General features: G+C 38.3%; 2 protein-coding genes and 1 long non-coding RNA gene across 3 annotated transcripts; 1 reads left to right on the top strand and 2 right to left on the bottom strand.

Annotated features, from left to right (window-relative positions):
- Positions 1 to 1855: 1855 nt before the first annotated feature.
- On the bottom strand, positions 1856 to 12960 carry LOC139455070 (matrilin-3-like). Its single transcript, XM_071236647.1, has 3 exons — positions 12863 to 12960; positions 3085 to 3122; positions 1856 to 2445 (listed from the first exon to the last, which is right to left on the bottom strand). Exons 1-3 carry the CDS (start codon positions 12958 to 12960, stop codon positions 1856 to 1858), a joined length of 726 nt encoding a protein of 241 aa, XP_071092748.1.
- Positions 12961 to 17128: 4168 nt separating this feature from the next.
- Positions 17129 to 19506, bottom strand: LOC139455750 (uncharacterized). The gene is made up of 3 exons (XR_011652499.1): positions 19402 to 19506; positions 17347 to 17519; positions 17129 to 17172 (listed from the first exon to the last, which is right to left on the bottom strand). It is a non-coding gene; the product is annotated as an uncharacterized lncRNA (long non-coding RNA).
- Positions 19507 to 25229: 5723 nt separating this feature from the next.
- Positions 25230 to 25805, top strand: LOC139455068 (integrase/recombinase xerD homolog). The gene has a single exon (XM_071236646.1). The coding sequence runs from the start codon at positions 25230 to 25232 to the stop codon at positions 25803 to 25805; it is 576 nt and encodes a 191-aa protein (XP_071092747.1).
- The last annotated feature ends 1323 nt before the right edge of the window (positions 25806 to 27128 follow it).

Here is a 27128-nt window from a genome sequence, read left to right as displayed (position 1 = left end):
ATATGGACCCTTGAGGCCAGTGCATGCGACAAAATTTCGGCAAAAGGAGGACCCCTTGTTCAGCTGAACTTGGAGGTGGTAACTAGGAGAGAAGTTTTTGATATCGTGACGAAAAATGTCAATGCAGATTACATTATATGTACTTGCTGATGTCTGGGTCTCTTTGTCTCAGCTCCATAGCCGTGACGTTGGGAAAGGGCAGCATTTAATTAATGAGAGTAGGTTATATCATGGAGCATACACTTGAGAGTGGGGGCTCTACTAAGAAGGGAGACCTGCAGACGTGAGTGCGGGGTTATATAAAAATGTTACGATACTGTAGCTATCTAAACGAACCATTAAGGCTACAGAGAGTATACCATATTCGATTTGTTAGATGATAAAGTACATTATTTGATATGATAAATTCAGTTATTGATATCGACAAATCGATTTGCGATATCAGTAAACATTTCATGATATAATAAATCAAATTTCTGATATAAATTCCTTCTTTGGTATCCATAAACGAATTATTGATATCAAGTAAGGAATAAATAATAAAAAAGCGCACCATATATTGTTCCTTGTGTATTGTATTGAGTAACGCGATTGCATCGCGGTTATTGTGTAAATTACTCGTCTGTTTTCTGCACCATCATTTCTTTCATCATGGAAAAGTGTTTAAATGGCAACTTATAATGAACCAAGGAAATAATTCTAACCAGACCTGCGTTTATTTATCTCTCTGTCAATAATATCGTTAACATGTGTCTACTTTAAGTGTAAATACTTATACTATAAATCGTACTTATTAAGAAATGACACATCATCGTAACATATATGTACTGTATATACATGTAGCACGCGGGTACTTTGATTCTATAGCACAGAAAATTGTTACCCCGAATTACTGTGTAACGGTTCGCCCCTTGCTTTCAGACGCGCCATTCAGACAAATAAGTCAGGTGTGGCAGTTATCTCAATATCACCGGTTATAAAGATTTTATATAAGCTGACTGACACTCTTGATGGGTCAATGATTAAGACAGGAGATCAATACACCCGCTTCCCACCTACATTGTATTCAGTATGTACCTTTGATTATTACCTGGCTGTATGTGTGCATGGTATGTATGGCTGCATGTACAATAACATGGATGCATGTATGTAAATTATGGGTATGTATGTAAATTATGGGTATGTATGTATGTATGTATGTATGTATGTATGTATGTATGTATGTATGTAGCTTCAATGTTTTATTCTACATAACCCTTTGAATGATCCTACATTGATATTGAAGCTCATATTGACACTGGACATGTGTTAGTGTTCACTGTGGAAGGATCAAATACGGTACATATCATCACTGCAGTGGAGCATTGGATTTGTATGGCTTTGAGTGATTTAATTGCAGGGTATGGTCATAGTCGTCAGTTAGTTCTACATCTTTGTGCAATGAACCTCCCCCCCACCTGTGTTTATATAATGTGTTTGTTTTCAGCTACAAAAATGAAGCATGTGACGAGTTACGTTCAGGATCAAGGTCATGAAATAGTTACTGCATATACCTTTCTTGTGAAGGTAGCTGGATTAGAGGCATTGATGTTTCATTGTAAAGATGTCTCGCAGTTCAAGATATTTTTCCCTTGATTTCACCATGCGCCAAGGGATGCTTGCAGAAAAATATGTTCTAAAAGTGTAGTAATATATGTTTCTCTTTCGGGTGATTGTTTATTGAGCAAAACAAAACAACATCATCATAGTGTAATATGCATATTATTTATTATTCCAACTGTTAAACAGTATTAGAAATCGTTTCATTCTCTTTGAATAATAATAATTCCTTTGATAAGGAGCACCTGAATCAAGACTATTCCTTCAGGGCCACGTCTCGTCCGCAGTGCTTATAGATGGTTCTTTCTTTGATTTCATCAAGGGCCAAAGGATTCTTCACAGCAAAAATATGTTCCTCATCAGGAGACGAAGCCACCTCGCTTATGTCAGCCATGTCGATATCTGATGAAATTGGAACTACGAAAACGGTTGCTTCTGTCATAAGTTTTCCAATGTTCTTATGAATGGCAGACTTCTTACTACTTTTGCCATCCGTAAATAAGATAACAACATTTTCAGCATCTGGACGGTCGCCATTACTCTGCACAAACACATCAGATACAGCCAGGTTGATAGCATCGCCGAGGAATGTAGAACCTCCGACCAGTTGTGGGGCGTTAACAGCGTTAACAGCTGCTGTCTTGTTGTCACTGTATGCATTCAAGGGAAATATCAGTCTCGCCTTTCCTGCGTACACCATCAGAGCCACGTTCACAATGCTTGAATTTATGTGGGCATAACTGACCATTTCTATTTCAAAGTCCTTAATCGTCCTGTATTCCTCTTCAGAGATTGATGTCGAAATGTCCTCTATGAGAAGAATGTCCATTTTCTGTTGCTCACATTCTTTAAAGATAACAACAAGTGTTAGCATGTAAATATTTCCGCCAATGATATATTCTGGAAACAGAATTATATCTAAGTCAATTGTGGTGTCTTGTTGTAAGGCCCCCAGCAATCACAAGAGGCCACTAAATTCAATCTGTGGTCAGGCTGACATTTTGTACCACAAAGCAACGAACGGTTCTCATAACATCAACCACATGTTTGTCTGACCAATTCCAGATTATTTATTTTCTAAATCTCAATTCCGCAGTCGTTCGGATTCAAGTCGATAAAACACTAGCCAGCATGGAGCTGATTTGTAAATCTATTGTAAGCATATTATAGATACCAATTCAAGAAAAAGGGATTGGTCACTTTTCTGTTTAAGATAGCTATACACAATTTATAGGTTGAATAAACCTGGCGGAAAACAATCTCTCTTTTAGTCAACTGATAGATATGATGGATACATAAGTAGAATGGGAACTTGACAGAATGAGGAGAGCCTGCGATTGATATTAATAAACAAGTCTTTTTCATAACGTATATGTAAATATTTGTACAAATGGTATTCTTACTAGTGAGAAACATAGATTGGTGTTGTGGACCTAAACTGATTAAGCCACACCAGTTGGCCTTCACTAGTGCAGTATTACTTACTTTTTTCACACATAGGACCAGTATATCCGAGCAGACATCTACAATTGAAGTTAGTCGAATTACTTGTGCAGATCCCTTCATTCTGACAAGGCTTTTCGAGGCATCTGTCTGTAAAGGAAATTACAAGCGTCGCTTTTTGGAGATACTGAAAGAAGATGTTTTTTAAACATTTTTCGATCAAAAAACTAAAAAAGAATCATGACTGTTGCACACTTTTCACACTGATGAATACTGATATATCCACAGTTCATATTGAGCACATGAGTTAGATAATTGATGGGATGATTGTAACATTTCGTTCTTTCTATCTGTACGGACGATTTGACGCTAGAGCCAATTTAATTTCAAGATGTTGAGCCGTTGCAGTCATCTTTGTCTCATTTTCAAATGACTATTCCAGTTTAAAAACGTGTGCATGATATATTTGTATTATGGACCTTATCTTGCCTCAAAGGAATTTTTGACAAACAACTTCAAAGTTGTAAATGCAGTTATGTGAAATCATGGGCAATATCAGATGTAGCAACAAGTAATGCCCCAGCATCACATACCAGTAACGTTGCAAGTAGATTTTCCATCTCCGTTATAGCCAGGTAAACACTGGCATTCATGGGACCCGTTAGTCTTGACACAGGAAGCTTTAGGGTGACAGTCTTGGGTTGCATTCCTGCAACCGTTGAGAGGTGCTAAAACAAGCAAAAACATGTATTTCACACATTCACCTTGGTAAATCTGATCATGATAATTTGCAATTTGAATTTATGTTTGTTTAAAAACATAGATACCAAAATCTTCATCTGTCTAATCAAGGATTCAAAGTTTTACTTAAATAGACAACCTCGTTCTATGTAAGAGGACTACGTAAGTTAGTCTGGTCAATTGATTTAGTTTGGTCACTTGGATAACCAAGATAGATGTTCTTTATTTCCTCCATAATATGACGATTGCAGCAGATGTATCATGTTAGGTTACGACACACGAGCTTCTTTGATGGTAACTGAAATCAATAGAATAATACATTGTTATAACAGTACTAGTGACGCTCACTTTCTAAGTGTGCATCATCCGGTGAAGGTTGTCTGCTTCCATACATTGAGCAGGTATATCAACATGCAATAAAGATATAAACAAATGGGTCATCTTCAATTTCCTTGATTTGTCACTCGTGTTACAAAGCTGTTCATTGTCTTGCCAAAAAAAGGAATGGCGTCGCAATGGGATATAGAAAAATAACAGATATTCAAGTTGGAATCGCAGCAAACAGGGGACATAGTGTCAACCAAATATACAACGTGAGGCTTTATTGTTTCTGATGAAAAACAACTGTATGAAAACCAAACTTAAACATCCCAACATTTATATATCCTGATATTTTGATAAGTTATCCAAATGTTAACCAAATATAACGTAGCCTGAGACAATAAATCTTCAATCAACTAAATTGAGTGACATGTACATTGCTGTCACTAAACAACATTAAAAAAAGAAAATATCTGATTCCAAGTAATGCAAAAGATGGAAACCATTGCAGATATCCATAGGAAACGGGTAATCTAATGTTTCCTGATTCATGGACTCCAAGTTCATGAACGTCAACAGTTATCAGTAATATTTGCATGCATTCGATATTAACAAGGCAATTTCACGAGTCTGCAAAAAGGACACATACTATTTCTTGCCATAAACTTAATTCTGCATCATGTATAAATCGATATATGCTGAAGGTAAAAAGTAAGTGTACTTCACATAAATGTAAATGGTGTAAATGTTATCTTTTTGAAAAAATAAATATAATATTTGGTCATTCGTTTGATCAATGTTTTATCATTAACTATTCGTTGACAGATCTCATACCTGTTAACAGGAGACAGAGCGACCCCTAAAGGAGGAGAGGCGTAACAACTCAATAAACAATGTCAATATTTAGCGTTACCGCGATTGGAGACATTAGATGATTTAAAGCAGTTTGGTAGATATTGTTCCAAACGTGAAACAAATTAATGGCCCAATTGAGCAAGCGTTACCGGCTGGTGTCGTTCCACCTCATCCCAAACAGTTTCTATGGGGCAAAGGTCTGCACAAACTGCCGGCTATGGCAGTACAGCTATTGTAGGCTGCCACAAAAGGTATATAACAACATGTGAAAACACGCGCATTAATCGTTACTTCCCTCTATTTAAAAAATACCAACGTCCCATAGATGTTGATGTTCAGCCAGCCGTGGCATTGCGTAAACATTTTGTACAGTTAAACAAAAATGCTTTATGAGCACCTGATAGATGGACATTCAATGTGACCTACGTGTATGAAAAATACGTATATGAATTTCATCCTAGCAACAAACTCACTCAAATCCAAATTGTTAGTTGTTTAATGAGTATCGATGAGCAGAAAAGGACTCTTGGGTTGATTGGAAACTAGAAATCAGTGACCGTTGACCAAGACACTATATAGGTCTTGTTAGCAATGATGTTGCATAGATTTCTATACTGTTATAAAATTAAAATACGTCTCAAAAACATTACCAAATGGTAACAAAATTGTAACAAATTAAACCGTTGATAGCTGCAGTGATGTAGTTGCATTATACATTAAGTTTGGAGACAGAGATATTAGTTAGAAATCAATTAATAGAGAAATTATATTTCACATTTATCATCAGAATGAGACATTTCATAGTTATCAGTGGATTGTTTCCACATTATTGTCATTTAGCTAATGAATTGTGAATGAGGTAAGACACGTTTCATTTGTAGAATCAGGAAGAGAGTTACAAAACCAATAGAGAGATGCCCAATCTGGCGCGTAGGCTTCAGTATTTGTCCGATTGCGACACACATGAGTTTAGGGTCAGATCTAACTTTTAACCAATCACAAATGAGGCGTTGTTACATGTGACAAAGGAACGTTAGACTCGACCCCCTGAAAAAGATACGTTAATCACTAGTAGTAGTGCGCGGTTTTGGCAGCGACTGAGGTAGATCGAGATCACTCAGTTTTTCCAGGATATGACGAGTCTAGCCTGTCTTATGTAGAAGTTATATTTGAAGATGGACTGGAGCGTTATTAAAAGTATGCGAGTATAACCCGTGTGTTGTGTCCAGTCCTTGTGTGCAAGGGCCGGTATATGAATGTTGATAGAGGCAGTTAAGAGTAAGAGTCAATAGACCAATCACTCCTCGACCAAGATGACCTGTTTCTGACCAAGCGAGTTGCTAAGTCATGGCTTACCTTGCCTATGACGACACGGAACGACAATAAAATCAGTAACTGTAGTAGGGCTCAGTAACCCCCAAAACGCAGTTCCAACATTAAGATATTGAGATATTTGCCAGTGGTCTTTTCCAAGACATTGTATCTAACGACGGGTATCGTCTCCTGCAATACCCACGCATACACGGTGTAATGCATACCTTATGTTCAGTTCTATTTTCGAGGATATGGGTAGAACTGTCTTAAACATATGTACATTGCTTTCATACTTACTCTCACAATCAATTCCAGTATACCCTGCTGCACATATACATCCAAGCATGTTGTTACAAGTTGCTCCGTTTCGACATGATCGTGTGTAACAATCTGTCTCTGGATTTGAAAACAATAAAAGCAACCAGTCAGTAAATCTCAGATGTGTATTTTTTCTGTATGCATATAACTCGAAATTTATGTTCAGACTGACAAAATGAGTACAGGAAAGTGGCGAAGAATTTTTACTTCACATTCAGGTAGATTTCTATGTGACATTCAATAATGATGAAATAGCCGTTGTATCCAGTGAAATACATCTGTTCCATTTATAAAATTTATGCATAAAGAATCAGAGGGACTGTAGGCACAACTCTTAAATCGTACCTTTCCCTTTACTTTGAGCAATAGCCCCGCACCTCTAGCCTTCACAACGTTTGAAGTACAATGTTGCATGCTCAGTCGACAATTTCAAATTGCATCACACAAATCAGGGCCTTTGTAAAATGAATATGTTTTGTGGTAGACATGGTTTGGGACATGTACAAATTGCCGCATTATTGCGGGAACACTTTAAATGGTTCATAAACAAATTAAAAGAGATCTTAAACATACATAGAACGTTTCAGTGGAGATCACCCTTCTAATGTGCTTTTATAGTTTTGTAAGCAACCTCACACGAGAAATAGGTACGATGAAACGTAATCCACGTCAGCGAGTTAACAAACCGATCCATCTAGTCGCCTCGTAGCAACTTAGAATCACCTCGGGTACCAAACCTATTACTTTATAGAACACATCGCCCAGTTTTGAAAATATTGAATAGCTGACATGAGTATGTACACAACAATTGTTGTACGTATCCCTTTTGCGAACATCTAGTGTCATTACTCATTCATTCAAATAATTTCCCTTATCATTTCACCTATTACGCCCGATAGAATCTGTTTTACAGATATTCAAGATGTGTTATTCTCTGGCGTTGACGGCATACATTAACGTTAAGATGGACGTGACGTTATCCCTGACCAGTTCCCGATGAAGGAACATCGACCCAACTTATGATCGAGATACTTAGATAATGTATACATTTCAACAACGCCACGTGACCCTTCAATAGCATAGCTTGCACGATGGCCTATATGTCCTAATTTTATATGTGCCCTTTGAAGATACCAATGTTCCATAAACATGCAGTTTTAAACATCATGACATTCTTCAAGGTCATACTCATAAAGTGGGCATGCTGTCCCACGTTAGATGTGATGGGTTTTTTGCTTGTTTTGATAAATGTGGCACGTGTATTTAACGGAGACTTGTTTGGTACTTTATTTTTGGAATTGTATTGTATTGTACTCACCATTACAATGATGTCCCCGAAACCCATCTGTACATATACACCTGTAGTCTGTTCCGGATCCATCTACACACGTTGCTCCATTGTAGCAAGGTTGTCGTGTGCATGGCGAATCGGGGGCTGCAAAGTTGACCATGAAGATAAATGTTACAACGTACTTTAAATACAGATGTATTTATATTCATACTCCATATTCTTGCATGAGCTTCCTAAAATATCAGATAGGCTTCAGTGTTAGTGACAATAAACTCTGTCTTTGTCTTGTCTTGTCTTTGAATATTCAAGTTTTCTTTTCCGAGGCACAGGGGTTGAATGGATAGCTTTTCTCACATCTACATAATCTAAGACTATTAAAATGTTGAATTATTGTGTTTCTTTTTCCCCGCCTCTTACCTTAAATATCGAACTGAAATGTCATGAAAAATTTAAATATAGACAAATATGAGATAACTTCTTTTCTAACACCGTTATCAAGCCAGCTTATGAGGTACATTATTTAAATCTTCTTGCATAATTTGAAAATGTCTTGCACTGACAAGGACTCATTACAATTACTGGAGTGTCTGGTCTAAACTCGATTATGTACAAACCGCCCTCATATACCTGGTATATTGCTTAATTTCTCATTTCTCAATCCGTTGGCGTCCTTCGTCATGAATGACTAGCATGTCAAATACAATGTGTGTGCGTTCGCTGCTGTGTATATTATATTATGACGTATATGTGTCTTAACATTTCTTGTTAAGCAGATAAGAGTCTATGAAATGATACTTACTCTCGCAAACAAATCCGTGAAAACCAGGGGGACATTTACACTGCAGTGCATTAGTCTTTATTAAAATGGAACAGGTTCCTCCATTCCGGCAAATATTGTAAAGGCATCGACCTTAAACGATTGTGAACATATATTGTTATGCGCATCAGTGTATATTGACAGCAAATGGAGGTGCATTTATTCGAGCAAATACAGATTCAAATTATGCATCAGCTGCAACAAATAACCCATAATTGGTATTGTGAATATTTAATTAAGCGGTTTCTTAAACTGTTTAAGTTTCATGTGAGCTTTTGGTTTTGACGTTTGTGAGAGAAATAATGAGGCTAACATCTCACCTGCGTTTGCATATGACAGTGTTGCAAGCAGGAGCAAACAAATCTTCGCTGTCATCTTCTGTGAATTTGTGGTAACCTCACGTGAAACATTGGGCATGTAATTGAATGTAACAAACGTTATATTTGGGATAACACTTAGTAAAGTACAGATTCTCGTACATTTGGGGGTTGAGTCCCGTCCGGGATTCGAACCCTAACTGCAAGAGTGAGGCACCTAATCGCCAGCACATAAAGTCAGCGATCTAACCCACTCAGTCGAGGCTTCCACAAAATGAAAGTCCGACAACTGGTATTCTAGATCACATACTTTGTGAAATCCTCTGACAAGTGTAAATTGGCACGTCTCCCATGGCCGAGAGCTATGAATTCGCAATGCCATTTAGAAAGTGGTCAAATGTAACAAAAGTTATATTTGGTATAACACTTGTAATTGAAAAATGCTTGAGAATTATCATATTATTTTTCTTGGTGGACAAATGCACTAATTCATATTGACATTTTACATTCTATAACGTTGATGAGTGTTACAATAATGGAGAAGTTCAAGGTTCTATATTACCTCTCCTCTGTTGCAACTGGTCTGTCCTGTTGTTACAACTTTCTGTGATTGGGTTGAGTTTGGTCATATATTTATACTTTGTTGAACCGCAACAGGTGCAAAGAATAAAAGAGGTGTTGTTGGATCATATAACTACAAGGTACCACCGCTACCAATACAACCAGGATTAATTACAGTTTGACCGTGATGTGATAAATTTATGAAAACGAAGAAGCAAATCACCTTTACAGATCAATTAGTTGGTTTACTCCCCTATAGAAGACTATTGGCGTACTCTTTATCAATAATAATAACAATAAAGGGATTGAGGTTGTAAGGATAAATTGCTAGTTCACAAAATGATCATCGAAAAGGTTAAAACTTACCACCGTATCCTCTCAATGTGTTGGATAGACGAAAGAGAAAAGGTTATGATTCTGTACCTCACAAATGGATTTTGAAGCCACTGGAATGGATTGACCTCCCTGAGCGACTACTTTTGAAGTCTTTACTGAATTGCTGGTCAACTCAACTTGAGATATCTTCGCAGGGGCAGGTGGTGACTTCGGAACCCATTTCTATTAGAAGGGGAATATTTCAGAGCGATTCTTTTAGTGGTTTACTTTTTTGCTTGTCACAAAATCCTCCAAGCTTTTTGCTTAGCAAAGAGGAAGGTTATCATTCTGGACCTCCTCAGCACATATCCCCAACACCCCTTAATCACCTACTGTACATGTATCACTTTGAACTTCTTGCCAAATGGAGGATCCACACTAAAAACATATTCTCATTGTCGAGTCCTTTTCCAATGATATCGGCATATCCTTTTGATTCGACAAGTACAACATGCTTCATCTGAAACGTGCCAAGGTAGAAGAGGGGAGACTTTACGGAGGAGTTATTGAACATCTTCTGGAAGGTCGGGCCAATACGTACTTAGGGATATAGGTTAGGGACAGACTTCACAATGCCCCTATCACGGAAAGACTTCGGAGAGATACAAAAAATCTGAACCCTCAGAGCTGAACCCTCGTAGTAAAGATAAAGCCACAAAAACGTTTGCTGTGCCCGTTCGTATTCTTAAAATTTGGTGATGTTGATTTGACGAAAATAGAAATTAAGGCTGTTGACAAACTCACAAGAATAATCCTCGCTCCTGTCTCAATCGCTTACAATTATGAATTATAATGGGAGGGAGTTGTTTCATTAACGTGGAGGCTCTTCACGTTTGTACACATTCATTTATCTTATGATCCTCTTTTGAATCATGTCAAGACTCATGATAAACGAGCCAGGGATGTGGGACATAATCTCAATGTCAATGTTGATTTTGTTGATTGTGCTGTACTGCTTGACGGTACAGTAATGAGTGTCAAGCAAGCAAAGTGCAACATCAAATCGCTCAGGGTCAGTTTTTCAGGGGCTATCTGAAGGACCACTACATCGTGTTTATGTACAGTGAGTGAGTGAGTGAGTTGGGAGGAAAGCCCCAAGTGATGCAGGTCTCAGACGTTTAACACTTTGGTGAAACCCACGAGCACGGGTATGGTGCTGACAAACCTAGAAACATAATTGGGGCGAACCGGGATTCGAACCCACAATCATAGGTTTCTGGCGTGCCCAAGGGATGCAACTCTGAACAGCGAATCGCGGCGCCTTAGACGACTGGGCCACCCGTGCCCCTTGTTTATGTACGGTGTGTTGAAGATCAGCAACCCTGCAGAGCCCTTTGTTTGGATGAAAAGTGAAACAGAAGGCTTTGTGTTTGCTGCTCAGGACCAGTCACGTCCTATTCGAAACCATCAATGTGTGATTTTGCTTTAAATTGTCACCCCCCAATTTTCCTTTAAACTGTAAATATGAAATGTAGATAATACAATAAATTTAATGAGACTGTCCAACACATTGTCAGTGGATGCCCAGCTTTGGCAAAAAAACAAATTTCTTTAACGACATTATGGAGTGGCTCGATCATTCTATTTCCGTCTTCGCAATGCTTGTGGTTTTGACACAGAGGTCCGTCCATGGTACGACCCAGAATATGTGGAGGGCGTCAAGGAAAGTTATGAATACAAAACTCTTTTGAATAGGCCCATATACCGCAGCAAACCTGATCTTGTCCTTTTACATGAATCCAATGAAATCATTTATATATTTGAATTTTCTGTCCCTATTGACACTAATGTGATTGACAAGATTTAGGAAACACATGGCAAATATGCAGACCTCTAAATGTCACGCTTGCATCCACAGTACCAAGTTGTCCGACTCCCCATTGTTATCGGTGCCTTAGGTTTGGTACCTCCCAATCTGCTGACTGACATTGGAAGAGTACCAGGGTTTGCTTCCAGGAATACAGCGCTTCTGACAATGTAGGTAATGCAGAGGGCTGCAGTGTTGGGGAATCTCCACATTCTCCGAAAAGTTCTGGGTGGGTTCAACTAAGCAGCGCTTCCTGGGAGAAGTCCCATTCGCTGTCTGGACTGTAGAGGGGGCAAGGACCCTGAGTTTATAATGAGCCTTACAAGCCTGACTGTGCCAGGATCTCCCAATCTCTCTTGCTGCATATTGTGTTGTTATCTGTGTATGTATGCGCTACCATCCTATTGATACCCATTCACTGCTGGATGAACAAAGACTTCTTTCGAACAAATTCACTTGGCTAAGGATTCATCTCATGTTAGGTGTCTGGCAGAACAGGAGCTCTGGAAAGTCTCAGGGCTCATGCGCCCAACTTCTGTCCGCGACTATAGTTGCTTAAATTCACCTGATTTTGTTATCTGTGTGCTGTACACAGGACCACGTAGATTCACAAATGAGTGAGTGAATATCTTAAACACGTGACGTCTTTGTTTTCAACAAATTTTCTAAAATAGTCATTAATCAATACACTCTTAGTTTCCATGTCTTACTTATATCAGGATATATTCTTATTACGAAGGGAAACGGTCAATACTGAACCATATACGGTTACCCATAATCACTATCAGGGCTAATATAGGATTCGATTCCGAAAAACAAAACTCAATAACGACCTGTCCCCATTATCTGGAAGGACCGGTAACTATAACTTTATGTTCAGATAGGTTTAGCGTAGTTTAGCAGTCTGATCGTGCCCATAAAAGAACAGGAGGATCAAGACCAACACCTAATATAACAAACCTTGAGTTGACAATGCAATGTTTCTTTATCTGAAATGATACTACACATGTTGATACTTATTGGTTATCAATACCTGGTGTACATTGTCGAATAAAGACATCCTACCGCCACATATGTTTCCATGGCACTATTGTATATGTTACTGCAAGGTGAAGATCTTCATGTAGCTGTCTGGTAGCTCCGAGTAGTGCTGTACTTTGCCCTGCTCAAACATGAACATAGCCACCAGGTGGGGCTTCATCGGACACACCTCTTAATAACGCTTGGGAGTAGGGTACCAGGTGCATTTGTCTCAACTAATAATAATACTTCATTTTTATCAAATTTAGTAATTAGCATATGTACACTAGCGACACCAACTCTCCGACATCGTTATTGAAATACTATTGATCCATTCCTATAATATTCACTGCTATCCTGTTAGGGGGGCACGGGTGGCCCAGTCGTCTAAGGCGCCGCAATCCGCTGTGCAGAGTTGCGTCCTTTAAGCACGCCAGAAACCTATGATTGTGGGTTCGAATCCCGGTTCGGTCCGATTAGGTTTCAAGGTTTATCAGCACCATACCCATGCTCGTGGGTTTCACCGAAGTGGTTAACGTCTGAGACCTGCATAACTTCGGGCTTTCCTCCCACATTAAGCTGACACGCCGCGATATAACTGTAATACCGTTAAAAGCAGCGTTAAACCCAACTCACTCACTCATTAAATTAAATGGGGCTGGAATGTTAGATGGTATTTTTGCCTATAGATATTGTCGGCACAGTTTGCAAAAAACTCAAAAATATATTCCACACAGTGTTAAAACGGTTTACTTACAGATGTAAATATTTCCCGCTCGTTAGTTTTGCTCAGCAATAAGCTAGTTCGTATATATCATGTATATGAAGCCGTTTTCAAGTTCTGAAAAACTCGCGGCACTGGGCCTACCTCTGAAAATTATGCAGAAATGTAGAATATAAAACTTCCTGTGATTATGTTTCTTGGTTTGTCAGCGCCATACCCGTGCTGGTGGGTTTCACCGAAGTAGTAAACGTCTGAGACCTGCATCACTTCGGGCTTTCCTCCAACATTTAGCTGACACATTTTAGTTCAAACACCCGTTCTGCTAGCAACTATTCATCCACACGCCTGGTCACCGCCTTCCATCGAGTCATAAATAAATTAAGAAATGAACCTTACTCAAGTCTAAATGATTTAAATTCTTTGAGGATAAGGTACATGTAGATGTATTGTTATATGTCAATGTATTTTGTTCTTTAACATTGATTTCTGTAGAGATTCGGTAGACGCTCATTGCATTGTATTTGGGCAGTGATTAGTCGTCAGGAATGGAGTGCCATTAATCTAAGCAGTTTTCAGGAAGTTACTATATTTAGATACTAATGGAGTGTGTATTGTCTTTAAGGTTCATGAAATTAACTGTAGCTCTAGGTAGATTGTATATAAGGACACACGAGCGTGTTTACGTATTTCTCACGCTTTTTTATCGCTTTGGTACCCGCCTTCATGTGAGGATCATTCATCATCCCTGATTAACTGCCTAGCCCGTCTCGGAAGCTTTGACCACTGTCACCGATGAGTGAACACATACCTTTGCCACGGACTTTTGATATCACCAGTGTATATTTTAACTTCATACTGATCACTGACATCGTATTACATGTTGCCTTTGAATATTGCACAACCAATCCATTGTAATTTGTATTGATTTGTAAACTTGGATTTTGTAATACATTTGTTGGTTGTATACAACTTGTTGTTTGTTTGTTGGTTTCGCGCTAAGTATTTTTACGTACAGATTTCTGGATTAGCACATAGTTTCATTTTGGGAATCGACACGGAACACAAGCATATACGCCGTTATGAGGCAGTGTGAATACAGTTGAGTAGATTAAGATGTAGTTACACTTAACTGTACCAAATGTAAGTCTACCGTCGCTCGCAACGAATCATTACTGAAGAAACCTTGAAAAATCACCTTTCTTGCAGAGCATGGATGCAGTAGATCAGCACACCAAACATTGTTCCTCGTGTAGTGGAGGGGGCGCAGTAAGAATGTCTTGTATTTACCTTTTATGGGCCTTGAAAATATTGAGTTATATAGATTAAGTATCACTATTTTGCAAGACTCCGTTTATCATATTATGGGTAGGGTTCTTGGTAGGATAAAGCCAACGGTTAAAACGATATGCAACTACAAAGGTCAAGTGGGGACTATTTTCAGTGTTAACAAACAAACATGGCGTCTCCTAGGCGATCGAGTCAGAATTAACCATCGAGAATCTGGAGAAACTTCTTGGATAATAGCTATCAAAAGACTATTTAAATATGCTAAAAATCAGTGTCTAACTATGACGTAGCTGAGGCATTTTACAAGTATTGGCAACTTTGGACATATAAATCGCGAAAAAACTTAGCGAGGCCACTAGCCTATCGGGATCAGTTTCCATTTCTGTACTTGTAGACCTCCGCGGCTTGGAACCTTTTCCTTAAATTAAAACAGCTGGATTTGGCCGAAATATGCCCGAATTGTTACCCAGCAGGCATTACAACGTTGAAACAACGTTGCAAATTGGTTTCATATGAAAATTGAACTGACGTTGACACTTCAACGTTGTTTCAACTTCAGATGTCAACGTTGTTTCAACGTCAGATGTCAACGTTATTTCAACGTAGCTTCAACGTTGTATCAACGTTGATGTATCAGAGGACCCCTTGTAAACCTTGAAAAAGTTGTTTTTTTTCAGTACAGCATCAGCTCAAGAAGTGGTGGCCTCCCTGATATTTGAGATCAGTGAAATATTCTAGACGGTCATAATACACAACAAAAAACGAACCATTATGTTTTAGTTAAACAATAAATAAGCTGAGCTATAGCTAGCTTAATTAGGGTGTTAACCAATTTCACTAACCTCAAAGAAATATGGAAAAAAACTAATACTGTAAATCTGGAAATTAATACGACTGCTGACCCCTAACCAGAAATGCCACTCAATATCAATGCCAAGGTCACTGATTGGTATGAGATGGCCTCAGCAGTGATAACTCACCAGCTGCCCATTGTGTAATTCCCTTCCTTTGAATGGTTTGGGTTTCCAGCTATATGATGGCGGTTTGTAAATAATCGAATCTGGAACAGACAATCCAGTGATTGACAACATAAGCATCGATCCATGCAGTTCGGACCGATGACATGCATCAACTTAGTCAGCGAGCCTGACCACCCGATCCCGTTAGTCGCCTTTTACAAGCGCAGTCGCCTTTTATGACAAGCATGGGTTGCTGAAGGCCTATTCTACCCCCGATCTTCACGTGCCTATTCTTTGAATGACATTGTTAGATACTTATATCTGATGCTGATGATGAATGAACAACAAAGATACATTGTTTTCAAAAATTGTATTCAAAGATAATTAAAAAACCAACTTAATTTCAAATATATACAACATAAGCTCTTCTTTTTTCTGTGTGGCAAAGAGGTCCTAGTGCTTAGGCCTTCCATCTCCCCCACGTTCTGCCAGGGGCATATTTAAGAAATCGACTGATCATATCCTGAAGTTCCGTTTCCATTGTCTTTGGAAAGGTCAGGAGGACTGAATCTGAAATAATATTAACATGCAATTTAATACAATTATTAAGTTATTCAAAACTTGTGTGTATAACATTAAAACTAAAACGACAGATATTGTGTTATTACATATAAAAGAATCTTAATTATGAATATCCCCTAAGCTTACTCACTGAATGAAATAGTATCACAGATACATTTCCTTTTAGATTTCATTTCATGTGTACACAGTATCCTCAGATCTATATATATATATATATATATATATATATATATGTGTGTGTGTGTAGTGGTAGCAAACACAAAGATATGATTTTAGTTTGAACAAAAGGTGTTATGTATACAGATCGCTTTATATGAGTGATGGTTTAATTTCTCTCATATCTCTATATAAAAAAATATTATTATAATTACTTTTTACCTTTAATCAACACACACAAAGTAGTACATGAAACGCAGTCTTGGTTTTCTTCCCCTTCATGTTCATTTTGGACATGGACGAGTTTGTCATCATTCTGAAAAATATCCAGTAACATATCTGAGGATGCAAATTCAAAGTATGGATCGATGTTCTTGATGTACATATATAATCATTGACCAACTGATTAATGATTTGTGTGTGGATTAACACCACTTCCTTATTATAAACATTCCACTTATCTTACAATGAGGCAATAAAAGTATATATATACCTTACCACATTTTCAAAACTCAAAAAACTTGATCCCTACCACTACTTGTACCAGTCTATATGGATCCATGGACCTGAGTTCTACCTACTGAGCTACTGTAATCTTTCACCAATTTCATTCTATTTTACCTTAGCATAGCCTTTTTCACGTGGTCATCAGCATTCGCCCCACCAATCCTTCTTAAGTAATTTTCTGTAAAAAGAACATTTGAACTTTATATGTGGTATGAAAATCATTATATAAGTATATTAATTCAACCAAAACTTATGGCATGTTACTGTTTACTTTTGTTTCCAAGCAATTCATAACAAACAACATTCTAATCTTACGATGTAATAACAGTACCATAACTTCAACTTGACTTACCAAGCTGGCCTGATATTCATCCTCTCTCAGTCTCCCCTCGAGAGTATCCAACTCATCCAGTGTATTGAGTTGCTCAATAGAGCTTACTGATACTGTGTCTGCCACTGAGTCTTGATTCTGTTTCATTAGGTTCCTAATTTCCGTCAAAAGATAGAGAACCCTTCTCTGGAATCCTGTGAAAAAGAAATAAATACATAACAATAAAAGATAGTTTGTTGTAGACATAGAATGTAACAGGTATAGATTCCTTTAGTGTAACTCAGAAAGTAGCACAATATTTAAAGCAAATTGCAAAGCCATAGATACCCTAATTATGATAAGTTAATCTGAGCGAGTATGTCTGTAGGCGCATGGTTTTAACATCAAAGTTGCCTTGACAACATTTCTGAAAAGGTATAATTAAACAATCAAGCAACTTAATTAAAACAAAAACAAATCACATTTAAGGTGCTAACAGAACAAACTGGAAATGATAATACCTATTGGTAAATTATATCTTTACTTCTGTTGGAATGTAAATAATTTATCTTTTTTGCCAAGTAACTGAAACACCATTTACAACAGTCGTTATTTCATGTCTTAAGACCTGCATGCCAATGAAATGAACAGCTGATGGTGGTAGACATGCATCCTAAACGATCTAAAGTCCTAAAGTTAACAATGAACATATATATGAATATAAATCTACTAATGCATTAATTTTGGACACTATTGCTAATATTTTAAAATATTCATCGGAATAATAATGTTTAAAACTATCGGAGGATATATCTGTATAATCCAATAACATTAATTGCAACATAATTTGAGTCAAATACCGAATATCAAATAGTTTCCACATTGACAGCCAATCAACCAAATCTGACAACCCACCCAATTTATTAAGACCTAAGTATTGGCACTGTAATAATTCATAATGTCTAATGGAACAGTTTCATAAGTTCTTCTTGTAGAGATGGCAAGTTATTAATTTGACGTTACACGTGCATTACACCCCGGACACCTATCCGCCATGTTTGTTCGATGCTACTAACGAAGCGGCACGTGACAGCATCAATACTTGAAAAAATAGGGCGATAAAGGTCAAAATAAGCAGAAATATTACCCCGCTTGCATTTCTATGGTTTAATATGATTTAACTTTGAAATTGAACATCAAAGCGATTCATGAAGTCGAAATTTGGACATCAACACAGAAAAAGTACCCCAAAATAGAAGGTAAATGATGGCGTGCACCGACCTCATTAGTGACATCCGTCGGAGTGACATTTCAACAGACACGTTGTATTTTGTATGTACATTGGTAATACTATTTAAACATTTACTTACGAAAGAAGTTAATTCAAGCCGTTGTGTGTTGGGCCCCCTGTTAATTTACCAATGCGAAATAAATGTCGTCTAACGAACTTAGAAACCGTCACTGAGGAATGAGCTCGTGCACAAATGGCGCGAAACCCATGTCATTTTAGCGAGGCCACAAAAAATGGCGTCTGAAAAAATTGGAAACCATTAGTAAGGAATGAGCTCGTGCACATACCTTACCGAAAAATGGTAGGTGTCCGGTATATTGCATTCAAAGCAAGGCATTAAACATTGAAAATCTACTTCATGCAACATACTGATTGAAGATTTACACTGAAATACCGTAACACAGAAATTCGATAATGGCGCACGGCAACCTCGATCAACATGGCTACACCCGCTCCGTGCATCGGGTCCACATTTCAACAACTAGGCCCATGTAGATCTGGTATTTTTCAGTAACTTCACTCAAACATATACGGATATAAAAACAATTAACTACACGTCAGTAAAAGTCAATTCATATATTCGCGCGTGCCGACTGAGCCATGTTGTAGCCCACTTACACAGCCTGCCCAGCCTATCAATGGACCGATTGGATGGGCTATTTATAATCTGTTCGTCAAAGGTGTGTGCGAAAATGCAACTTTACGGATCTACGTGTCATAACTAAATGACCATTGAACTACAACTCATTTTCAACATAAGAATGGAAACAAACATGCAAAGAATGTCAAATGTTACTTGAACTTACCTTCTCGATCGAGTATCCGCCAAGTTTTGAATTTTCTGCGCAGTCGCAAATCCACTTCCTGTCCTCGCTGATGCTAAATATCCAACTATCATCAGCTGCAAGTACCGAGTTCAAGTTCACGCGTCAAGATATTTATTTTTCAGGTTAAACCCTATTCAACTTTTTTTTTTCAACTTCTCCCTGAAGATAACACTGAAACACGTCGGGGAATCATCCGTGTTGTGTAATTATTTTGTGAATTTCTTTACATATGTGCACGTATATATATAAAAATACACATATATAATTTAATATACCTGGCTTGTTCAAATTTGAATAGGCAGCCTAACTGATCATGCTTGGGTTTCAACGCAGTGTTTAAACAGGTGAAACGGAGTGGAAAAGTATGGTGATTTGTCGATTTTCGAATAGGCGTACGTCAAATTGAAATGATGTACGTACGTCTTAAATTCAACGTTGTTGTGACGTCAGTATCACAACCATGGCTCAACGTTTAAGATTTAACGTTGATACAACGTTGCGTTTTGGTTGATCAACGTCACAACCTAAACGCAACCAATTTTAAACGTTGATCCAACGTTGCGTGCCTGCTGGGTACCTTTCTTACTTGTTATTTGTTTTGTATTGTCGCTGTGTGTTCATCTGACTGCACTTCGTAAAGTTATGACAGGACAGGCAAACTCTGTCAAGAAACGTCACGTCTCACAGACAAAGGTAAGAGTAGCTTCCCTTTGATAAAGGGCCGTTACTCTAGAGGGCAGACCGATCGATTGCCGCGAAATGCAAGTATAAACAATTTGTGCAGGCAATTGTTGTTTTGCCTATATGTAGTTACGCCAATGCATAAGAAACATGTTCCACTTTATTGACTGTTGTCACTGTCCGACTGACACATTACTTCCCCTCTGACGTAATATATATATTATTGCGCACATTCCACGAAAACTTACTTTCCAAGAAGATATTTTTCAAGCACAGAAATGTTGAATGACATCATATGATAAAGAGATTATCACTTGTGTTTGGGGATGGTAAATAGTTTTATTAGAAATGAACACTATATGTTTATCTCCAAGCACGCTTAATAACCTCTATTGGGTTAGAAATAACTAAGTTCACAAAAGTCATTTGTGCACTTATGCAAATATCACGCACTCAAATGTATTGTTTACGTCATTCGATTCTTATTGTGGTGTAATAACGTTCGGTAACACCAGAACGACGTCATAGTTGAAGATTGTTTATGTCATCCAGCAGTTGTCCTTTTCTTAGACAGCGGTCATGATCATGTCATATTTCAACACATTTGCCATGTTTTTCCTGAATCTTGTCAATCATATTAGTGTCAAGAGGGACAAAAGATTAAATTTTATCAAATGATTTCATTGGAATTAACAAAAAGGACAAAATCAGGTCGTACCATGGATGGACCTCTGTGTCAAAAACACAAGCTGGGCAAAGACGGTAATAAAATGATCGAGCCACGACATCGTGTCGATTAAGATACTGTGTTTGTGCCAAAGCTTGGCATCCACTGACGATGTTTTGGGCAGTCTCATTAGATTCATTGCATAATCTACATTTCATATTTACATTTTGATGCATAATTGGGAAGTGACTGGTCTTCAGCAGCAAACAGTAAGCCTTCTGTTCCACTTTTCAAGTCAGCCGACGTCACCCGAAGAAATCGTGATTCATCGCTGAACCACACTCGTCTCTGGTTTCACAAGTTCCAACACTGTCATGTATGGCACCAACGCAAGCGTCGCTGTCGGTGGATCTGTTGCAAAACAGGGACCATAACTGGTCTTCTGGGTTGTATTCCAGCCTCGCGAAGATGGTTCCTGACAGTCTGGTCCGATATCCTTCTCACACCAGTGAAGCGTCCTGCTGTCTCCGTAGCTGTGGTATTGCGATGACGTAGGTGGAACATTCGCATGTAGCGATACTGTGCAGGGGTGGTAACTCTTGGTCGGACGGTTCTCGGACGGTCTGCAGTGGAATTGAACTGTGTATCGGTCCCAAAGGCGGCAAATAGTGCTGTGATGGACGTTGAAGTGGCGTGCAACAGAAGACTGTGATTCCCCTCTTTGGATACGTCCTATGGCGATGCTCCGATCGGCAGCGCTAAGTCTTGGCATTGAAAAATGTTGACAATTGAATGACAAATTATTGGCTTATGCTGCCTTTTTATAGCCACTACCACGAGTTACGAATGCCATAACTTGCACGTGCCTTTTGCTTTACTGTTTTCCTCCATCACATGTTTGAACAAGTGTGAAATGCCGTTTAAGACATTGCAAATCGACGATGGCTGCGTTGCGTTTTGACGCACCGTTTGTCGAATATCAGGCCAACCAACATTTTCCAATAACATATATCCAATTGATATTCCGGATTTTTTTGTGCAGTCAGGTTCAATGAACTACATACTACCTGTGCGTTTCTTTTTTTTGAAGAGTGTATAGACCTAGTATTAGATCCAACTGGGGGTATTTATTATATCATCATGTTCATATATTGTATTAACATTGTTGACATTAAAACAAAATTAAACATAAAATTTGTATACGATATTACAAACTTTGAACGCCAACGTTCATCTTAACGTTGTGCTGTTTGTGTTTACACTGTCACCTGAAGGGTGTTAAATAGTCTCCAAGTGTTTTTCAGACAATGTTTCATCATTACGTAGATACAATTGCAAAGTAAACATAGATGGGGTAGAACAGAGTTCATTCCACCAGTCACTATTATTCACTATTTAACAGTAATCCACGCTTGCACATACTGATTTGAGGAAACGAGTGTCAGAAATATTTAAATTCCCGTGGGAGAGAGAATAATGTTTCCCTCGTTTGACGTATTGAATTAGAGGGAATCTACTTTCTCAAAGAGGTACGTTCCATAATCAAGGGAGGTAATTATGCCAGTAGATGGCGCTGATATTTGGGGGTATATAAGGGTAGGATTTTATGAAGTCGCCTCTCTCGCTTGCTCTCACAGCAGTTCAAATAACAACATGACTGATGAATCAACCGCGACGCCAAAACTAGACTCCATCTTGTATCAGCTAAATTCAAACATAACAAAAAGTGAATTGGCAATCAATTCTAAATTATCAGCAATACGGAAAGAGTTTCTGCAGACATCTGAAGACGTAAGAAAAATAAAAGCCAAAAAAGAATACAGCTGGTCATGGGAGGGAAACAAAATTCAGTTTGGCTTCAACACAGAGTGTGTTGACGGGTTGAATAAAATAAAACAGTTAATGTACTCTGGAACTTTATTAGAAGCTATTAGTGCTATTAGTTCAGAGATCCAGAGATTACAGCAGGGGAACAAGCTATTCAAGATTACAGATTCATCAGAAGGTTGTTGGGAAACAATCCGAAACTACGTGACAAACGATTTAGCAGATGATTCTGACGATAATAAGAAAATTACAAGGACTGACTTAAAATCAGTGAGAAAAAGCAAGCAAAAACGAAATCGGAATGCGCTGTATTCGACAAGGTCAAGCAGTAGAGAGGGCACAGACCAAGGTCTATCAGTTAAGTGTTCATCTACGCAATGTTTCGATGCATGTAATCTTAATTTGACTGATAATTACTTTGAATATGAGTAGGGTGCTGCAGAAATTGTCGTTAAAAGTCGTTTGAAACAGAATGTAAACGTTTGGCAACAGATAGAAGCAAGTGACTTTGTTTTAGATATAATCCAAAATGGATACAAAATTCCATTTTTGTGTATGCCGCCCAAAATGTACTTGCATAATAACAAGTGTTCCTTAAATAACGCTGATTTTGTGTGTGAAGCTGTATCAGAGCTTGTCAAGTAACAACTAGTTGCTGAGTGTGATATTCCGCCGTATGTTGTTAATCCTCTATCTGTCGCTATACAGTCATCGGGTAAGAAACGCTTGATTTTAGACCTGAGTATCGTAAACAGGTTTGTGCTCAAACAGACTTTGAAATTTGAAGATTGGAAAACTGCTTTAGAATATATCAGTGCAAATGATTGGCTAATCAAGTTTGACATCCATTCAGCATATCATCATATAGATATCCTACGAAGGGCATACTGACTTTTGGGGCTTTGCTTGGAATGCCTCTGATGGAAAAACACATTTTTATAAGTTTGTAGTACTTCCCTTTGGAATGACAACAGCTCCATACGTTTTTTACAAAAGTCACTCGAAAGCTTGTCAGGAAGTGGCGTTTTGAAGGACATAAGATAGTCACATACTTGGATGATCGTATATTATCAGCAGAGACAGAATCAAGAGCACTGAATGCAGGTTCTGTCATTAAAAATGACTTGATTAAGTCCGAGTTTGTACCTAAAGTTGAGAAATCTTTATGGGCACCATCGTAGTCCTTGGAATGACTCGGTTTTCATATTCAGGCTACAAATATGACTATATCTGTGCCTCAGAGGAAAATGTTCAAGGTGAAGTGTTCAATTACTGACCTATTAAAATCCAATTCAAAGAATGTCAAAGTGTGTGATGTAGCTTCTGTTGTCGGTCAGCTAGTGTCCATGAAACTGGTTCTGGGGCCGTTATCACAGCTTATGACAAGATCATTAAACATAGACACACTTATTGTTTCTTCTTGGCATAGTTCATTAAAGTTCTTGTGACAGTATTCATCAATTTTTGGCTGGGTAATATTGACAAACATTCTTCAAGAGCACTTGTTAATAAATCTCTTACTACAAGACTTGTTTATTCTGATGCCAGTGATAGAGGTGTTGGTTGGTACTGTGTTGAGATTGATTCTGACAAGTCCCATGGTCAGTGGTCTGAGTTTTACATGGAAGGAGTTAAAGGATGTTCACTTGACATTTCTGAGCTTTATTCCCAACCTGAAGAACCGTGTTATGTGGCGTACAGACAATACAAACTTTGTATCAATCATTGAGAAAGGCAGGGTGAAAATACATTTGCAAACTTTGGCTTTACATATATTTGAAATATGTACAAAACAGTCAATACAGTTGTATATGCAGTGGATTCCACGATGTGAGAGCTGACTATCTTAGCAGAATGATTGATTATGATGGCTGGGGTATTTCAAAGACCATATTTCAGCAAATTGAACGGAAATGGGGTCCACATCTAACAGACGGATTTGCGTCATATCATAACACTAGACTTCAGTGACGTTGTGGACTGTTTCACTGTCAACTGGCGTGGCGTTATGAACTGGGTGGTTCCTCCTGTATGTTGGATTTCGAGGGCAATAAAACACATGTCAGAATGTAAGGCTAAGGGTACGCTTGTGATACCAGAGTGGCACTACACAATAGAATAAGGGGTAGCATGTTTGGGGAGAGAGATCTTTCATTTAACATGTTAGCTCTTAAGATTGATTAAGACTGTTTTTTGTGTTTCCGATATATTCTGGGCAACCTGCAGTGATGAGATTGCTACACTTCCGAGAGGTGTCCATGAATTAGCAAGGAGTCTGCCAGGCCTCTTAGCAGTGTGTTGAGCTGATTCTACAACAAGAAAGTATACCTATGGCTTTGGAGCTTGGAAAAGGTGGGCGATCGTCAATTCTATGTCTGTAACATTACCATTGTCGCCATTGCACTGTGCGTTATACCTGTTATCTGTAATTCAGCAGAGTGATTCTATATCTCCTGCTCAGACAGCGTTCTATAGCATCCGTCATGCTCATACTTGTATTGGTTTAGCAAGTCCAACTGATAATTCACTGGTGCGTAATGTTTTGGAGGCAGCAAGGCGTAAATTGGCTAAAGATGTATGTAAGAAGGAGCCAATTACGATTAGATTGCTAGAATAGTTATATGATGGTAGAATGGCAGATCCATCACTGTATGATTTGAGAATTATGTCAATGTGCTTATTAGCCTTTGCTGGGTTTTTAAGGTCAGCAGAATTGTTGCAGATCACGAGACCGGACATTGTATTTTATGATGCTCATGTGATGGTATTCATTGAGCATTCTAAGACTGATGTCTACAGAGACGGGGCGTGGCTGGCTATTGGGCGGACAAACACTAAGCTTTGTCCAGTGGTATGTTTAGAGAAATATCTCAATAGTGCGGAGATAAGTCTCGATTCATCTGAATACATATGCAGAGATTTGTCCAAATGTATTGCTGGTCATAAACTTAGAAATATTAATGTACCTATGACTTATTCTCGTTTGAGGGAATTGTTCATTGAAGCATTTACGCCATTTGTTGACAATATTAAGCATTATGGACTGCACATTCTTCGAAGTGGTGGTGCATCTGCAGCAGCTAATAATGGTATCCCCGATCGCATGTTTAAGAGACATGGTCGTTGGAGAAGTGAAAAAGCAAAAGATGGCTACGTGAAAGATGATCTTCAATTCAGGCTGATAGTTTCACTTTCTCTTGGACTCTAGACTTTCTTTGAATCTCTGCCGTGTACCGCACAGCCGTTCCAGTGTATATTGTGTTGCGTTGTGTTTTAGATGATTATTAGAGTTTGGTGTGGTCTACGAGAGATGGACCCGTGAAGATTCCGGGGTAGAATAGGTCTTCAGCAACCCCTGCTTGCCGTAAAAGGTGACTATGCTTGTCGTAAAAGGCTGATATTTGAGGGTATATAAGAGTAGGATTTTATTATATCGCCTCTCTCGCCTGCTCTCATGGCAATTCAATTAACAACATGTAAATTTATTGATGTTTGATTTCTTTTTCTTTTTAATTATTCCGTTTCTAATATATTTTTCATGTGTTTCAGGCATTTCGTTTGAGATGTGCACGTGTGGCAGTGAGGCCACATTCTGTTTTGGTCATCTGTCTCTGTTGACAGGCCATGTATGTTGATGATGCTGGAGAGCTGTTATAATACTCATTGGTATAATTGTGTTTACTATCACATGTGTATTGACGCTGCAGAACCTGTAGAATACTTTGTATATATGTTTGCAATTCATTGGCTACACAATGTACGGTAGGCTGCAGAACCATTAGAATACTTGGTCTTGGAAATGTTCGGTTGGCAGAACCATTATGATACTGCTGTATTGGGTATGTGTGACCCATGTTAGATGAGTAAAATAAGTAAAAGTTTTTGTGTATAATTTGTATTTGTAAAACTATGTTTGACGTGTGTAAAGGGTAATTCAAATACTGTATACTCCCGAACCTACTGGTGCTGTTGCATTCGTAGGGAGAAAACGGTTCCAGAGCTTTTTGTATTCACAAAATTTGTATCTCTGGTTTTGCGTGTCGGGCTTCAGCCACCGTTACCATCTGTATGTTTCGATATGTTATTTTCTATATGTTATTACATATGTAATAATGGTATATGGAGTGACGTGATGTCACTGTGTGTTGTGTCTTGCGTGTTGTGCTTCGTAAAGAAACTGCCGTGTTCTTCACAGCCGTTCCAGTGTAAATTGTGTTTGTTTTAGATGATTATTAGTGTTTGGTGTGGTCTAGGAGAACATGAAAGGATGTCACGATCAAGTCAGTGTGCATAAGAGGAGAGTGAGATGCCACACCCGAAGTACATCGCACTTGTGCACCGGGACATCCACAGACAGAGGCTTGAACTGGGGAGAGTGAATGACTATTAAACAATTTGAGAGGGAAATATGAATACAAACAAAACTCATTTGACATACCATTGTCACATATCGTTACATTTACTTGCTCAGTGGTTCATACTTCTGTGTATATCTGTTTCGCGTATTTATCTTCGTCTTTATTCGTCACAC

Source organism: Haliotis cracherodii, unplaced genomic scaffold (genome assembly GCF_022045235.1).
Source record: "Haliotis cracherodii isolate W230 unplaced genomic scaffold, xgHalCrac1.p SCAF_11, whole genome shotgun sequence".
NCBI lineage: Eukaryota > Metazoa > Mollusca > Gastropoda > Lepetellida > Haliotidae > Haliotis > Haliotis cracherodii.
The sequence above is the reverse complement of the archived record's forward strand: the minus strand, read 5'-3'. Positions and strand labels throughout refer to the sequence as shown.

What these genes read in the sequence shown, in the direction of transcription:
- LOC139455070 (XM_071236647.1), bottom strand. Translation starts at nt 12,960, where the DNA reads ATGAAGCCCCACCTGGTGGCTATGTTCATGTTTGAGCAGGGCAAAGTA. An exon ending in ATGAAGATCTTCACCTTGCA is followed by an intron (nt 3,123 to 12,862) that starts GTAACATATACA and finishes CTTCAATTGTAG; the next exon opens with ATGTCTGCTCGGATATACTG. An exon ending in TGGTCCTATGTGTGAAAAAA is followed by an intron (nt 2,446 to 3,084) that starts GTAAGTAATACT and finishes TTATCTTTAAAG; the next exon opens with AATGTGAGCAACAGAAAATG.
- LOC139455068 (XM_071236646.1), top strand. Translation starts at nt 25,230, where the DNA reads ATGGCAGATCCATCACTGTATGATTTGAGAATTATGTCAATGTGCTTA.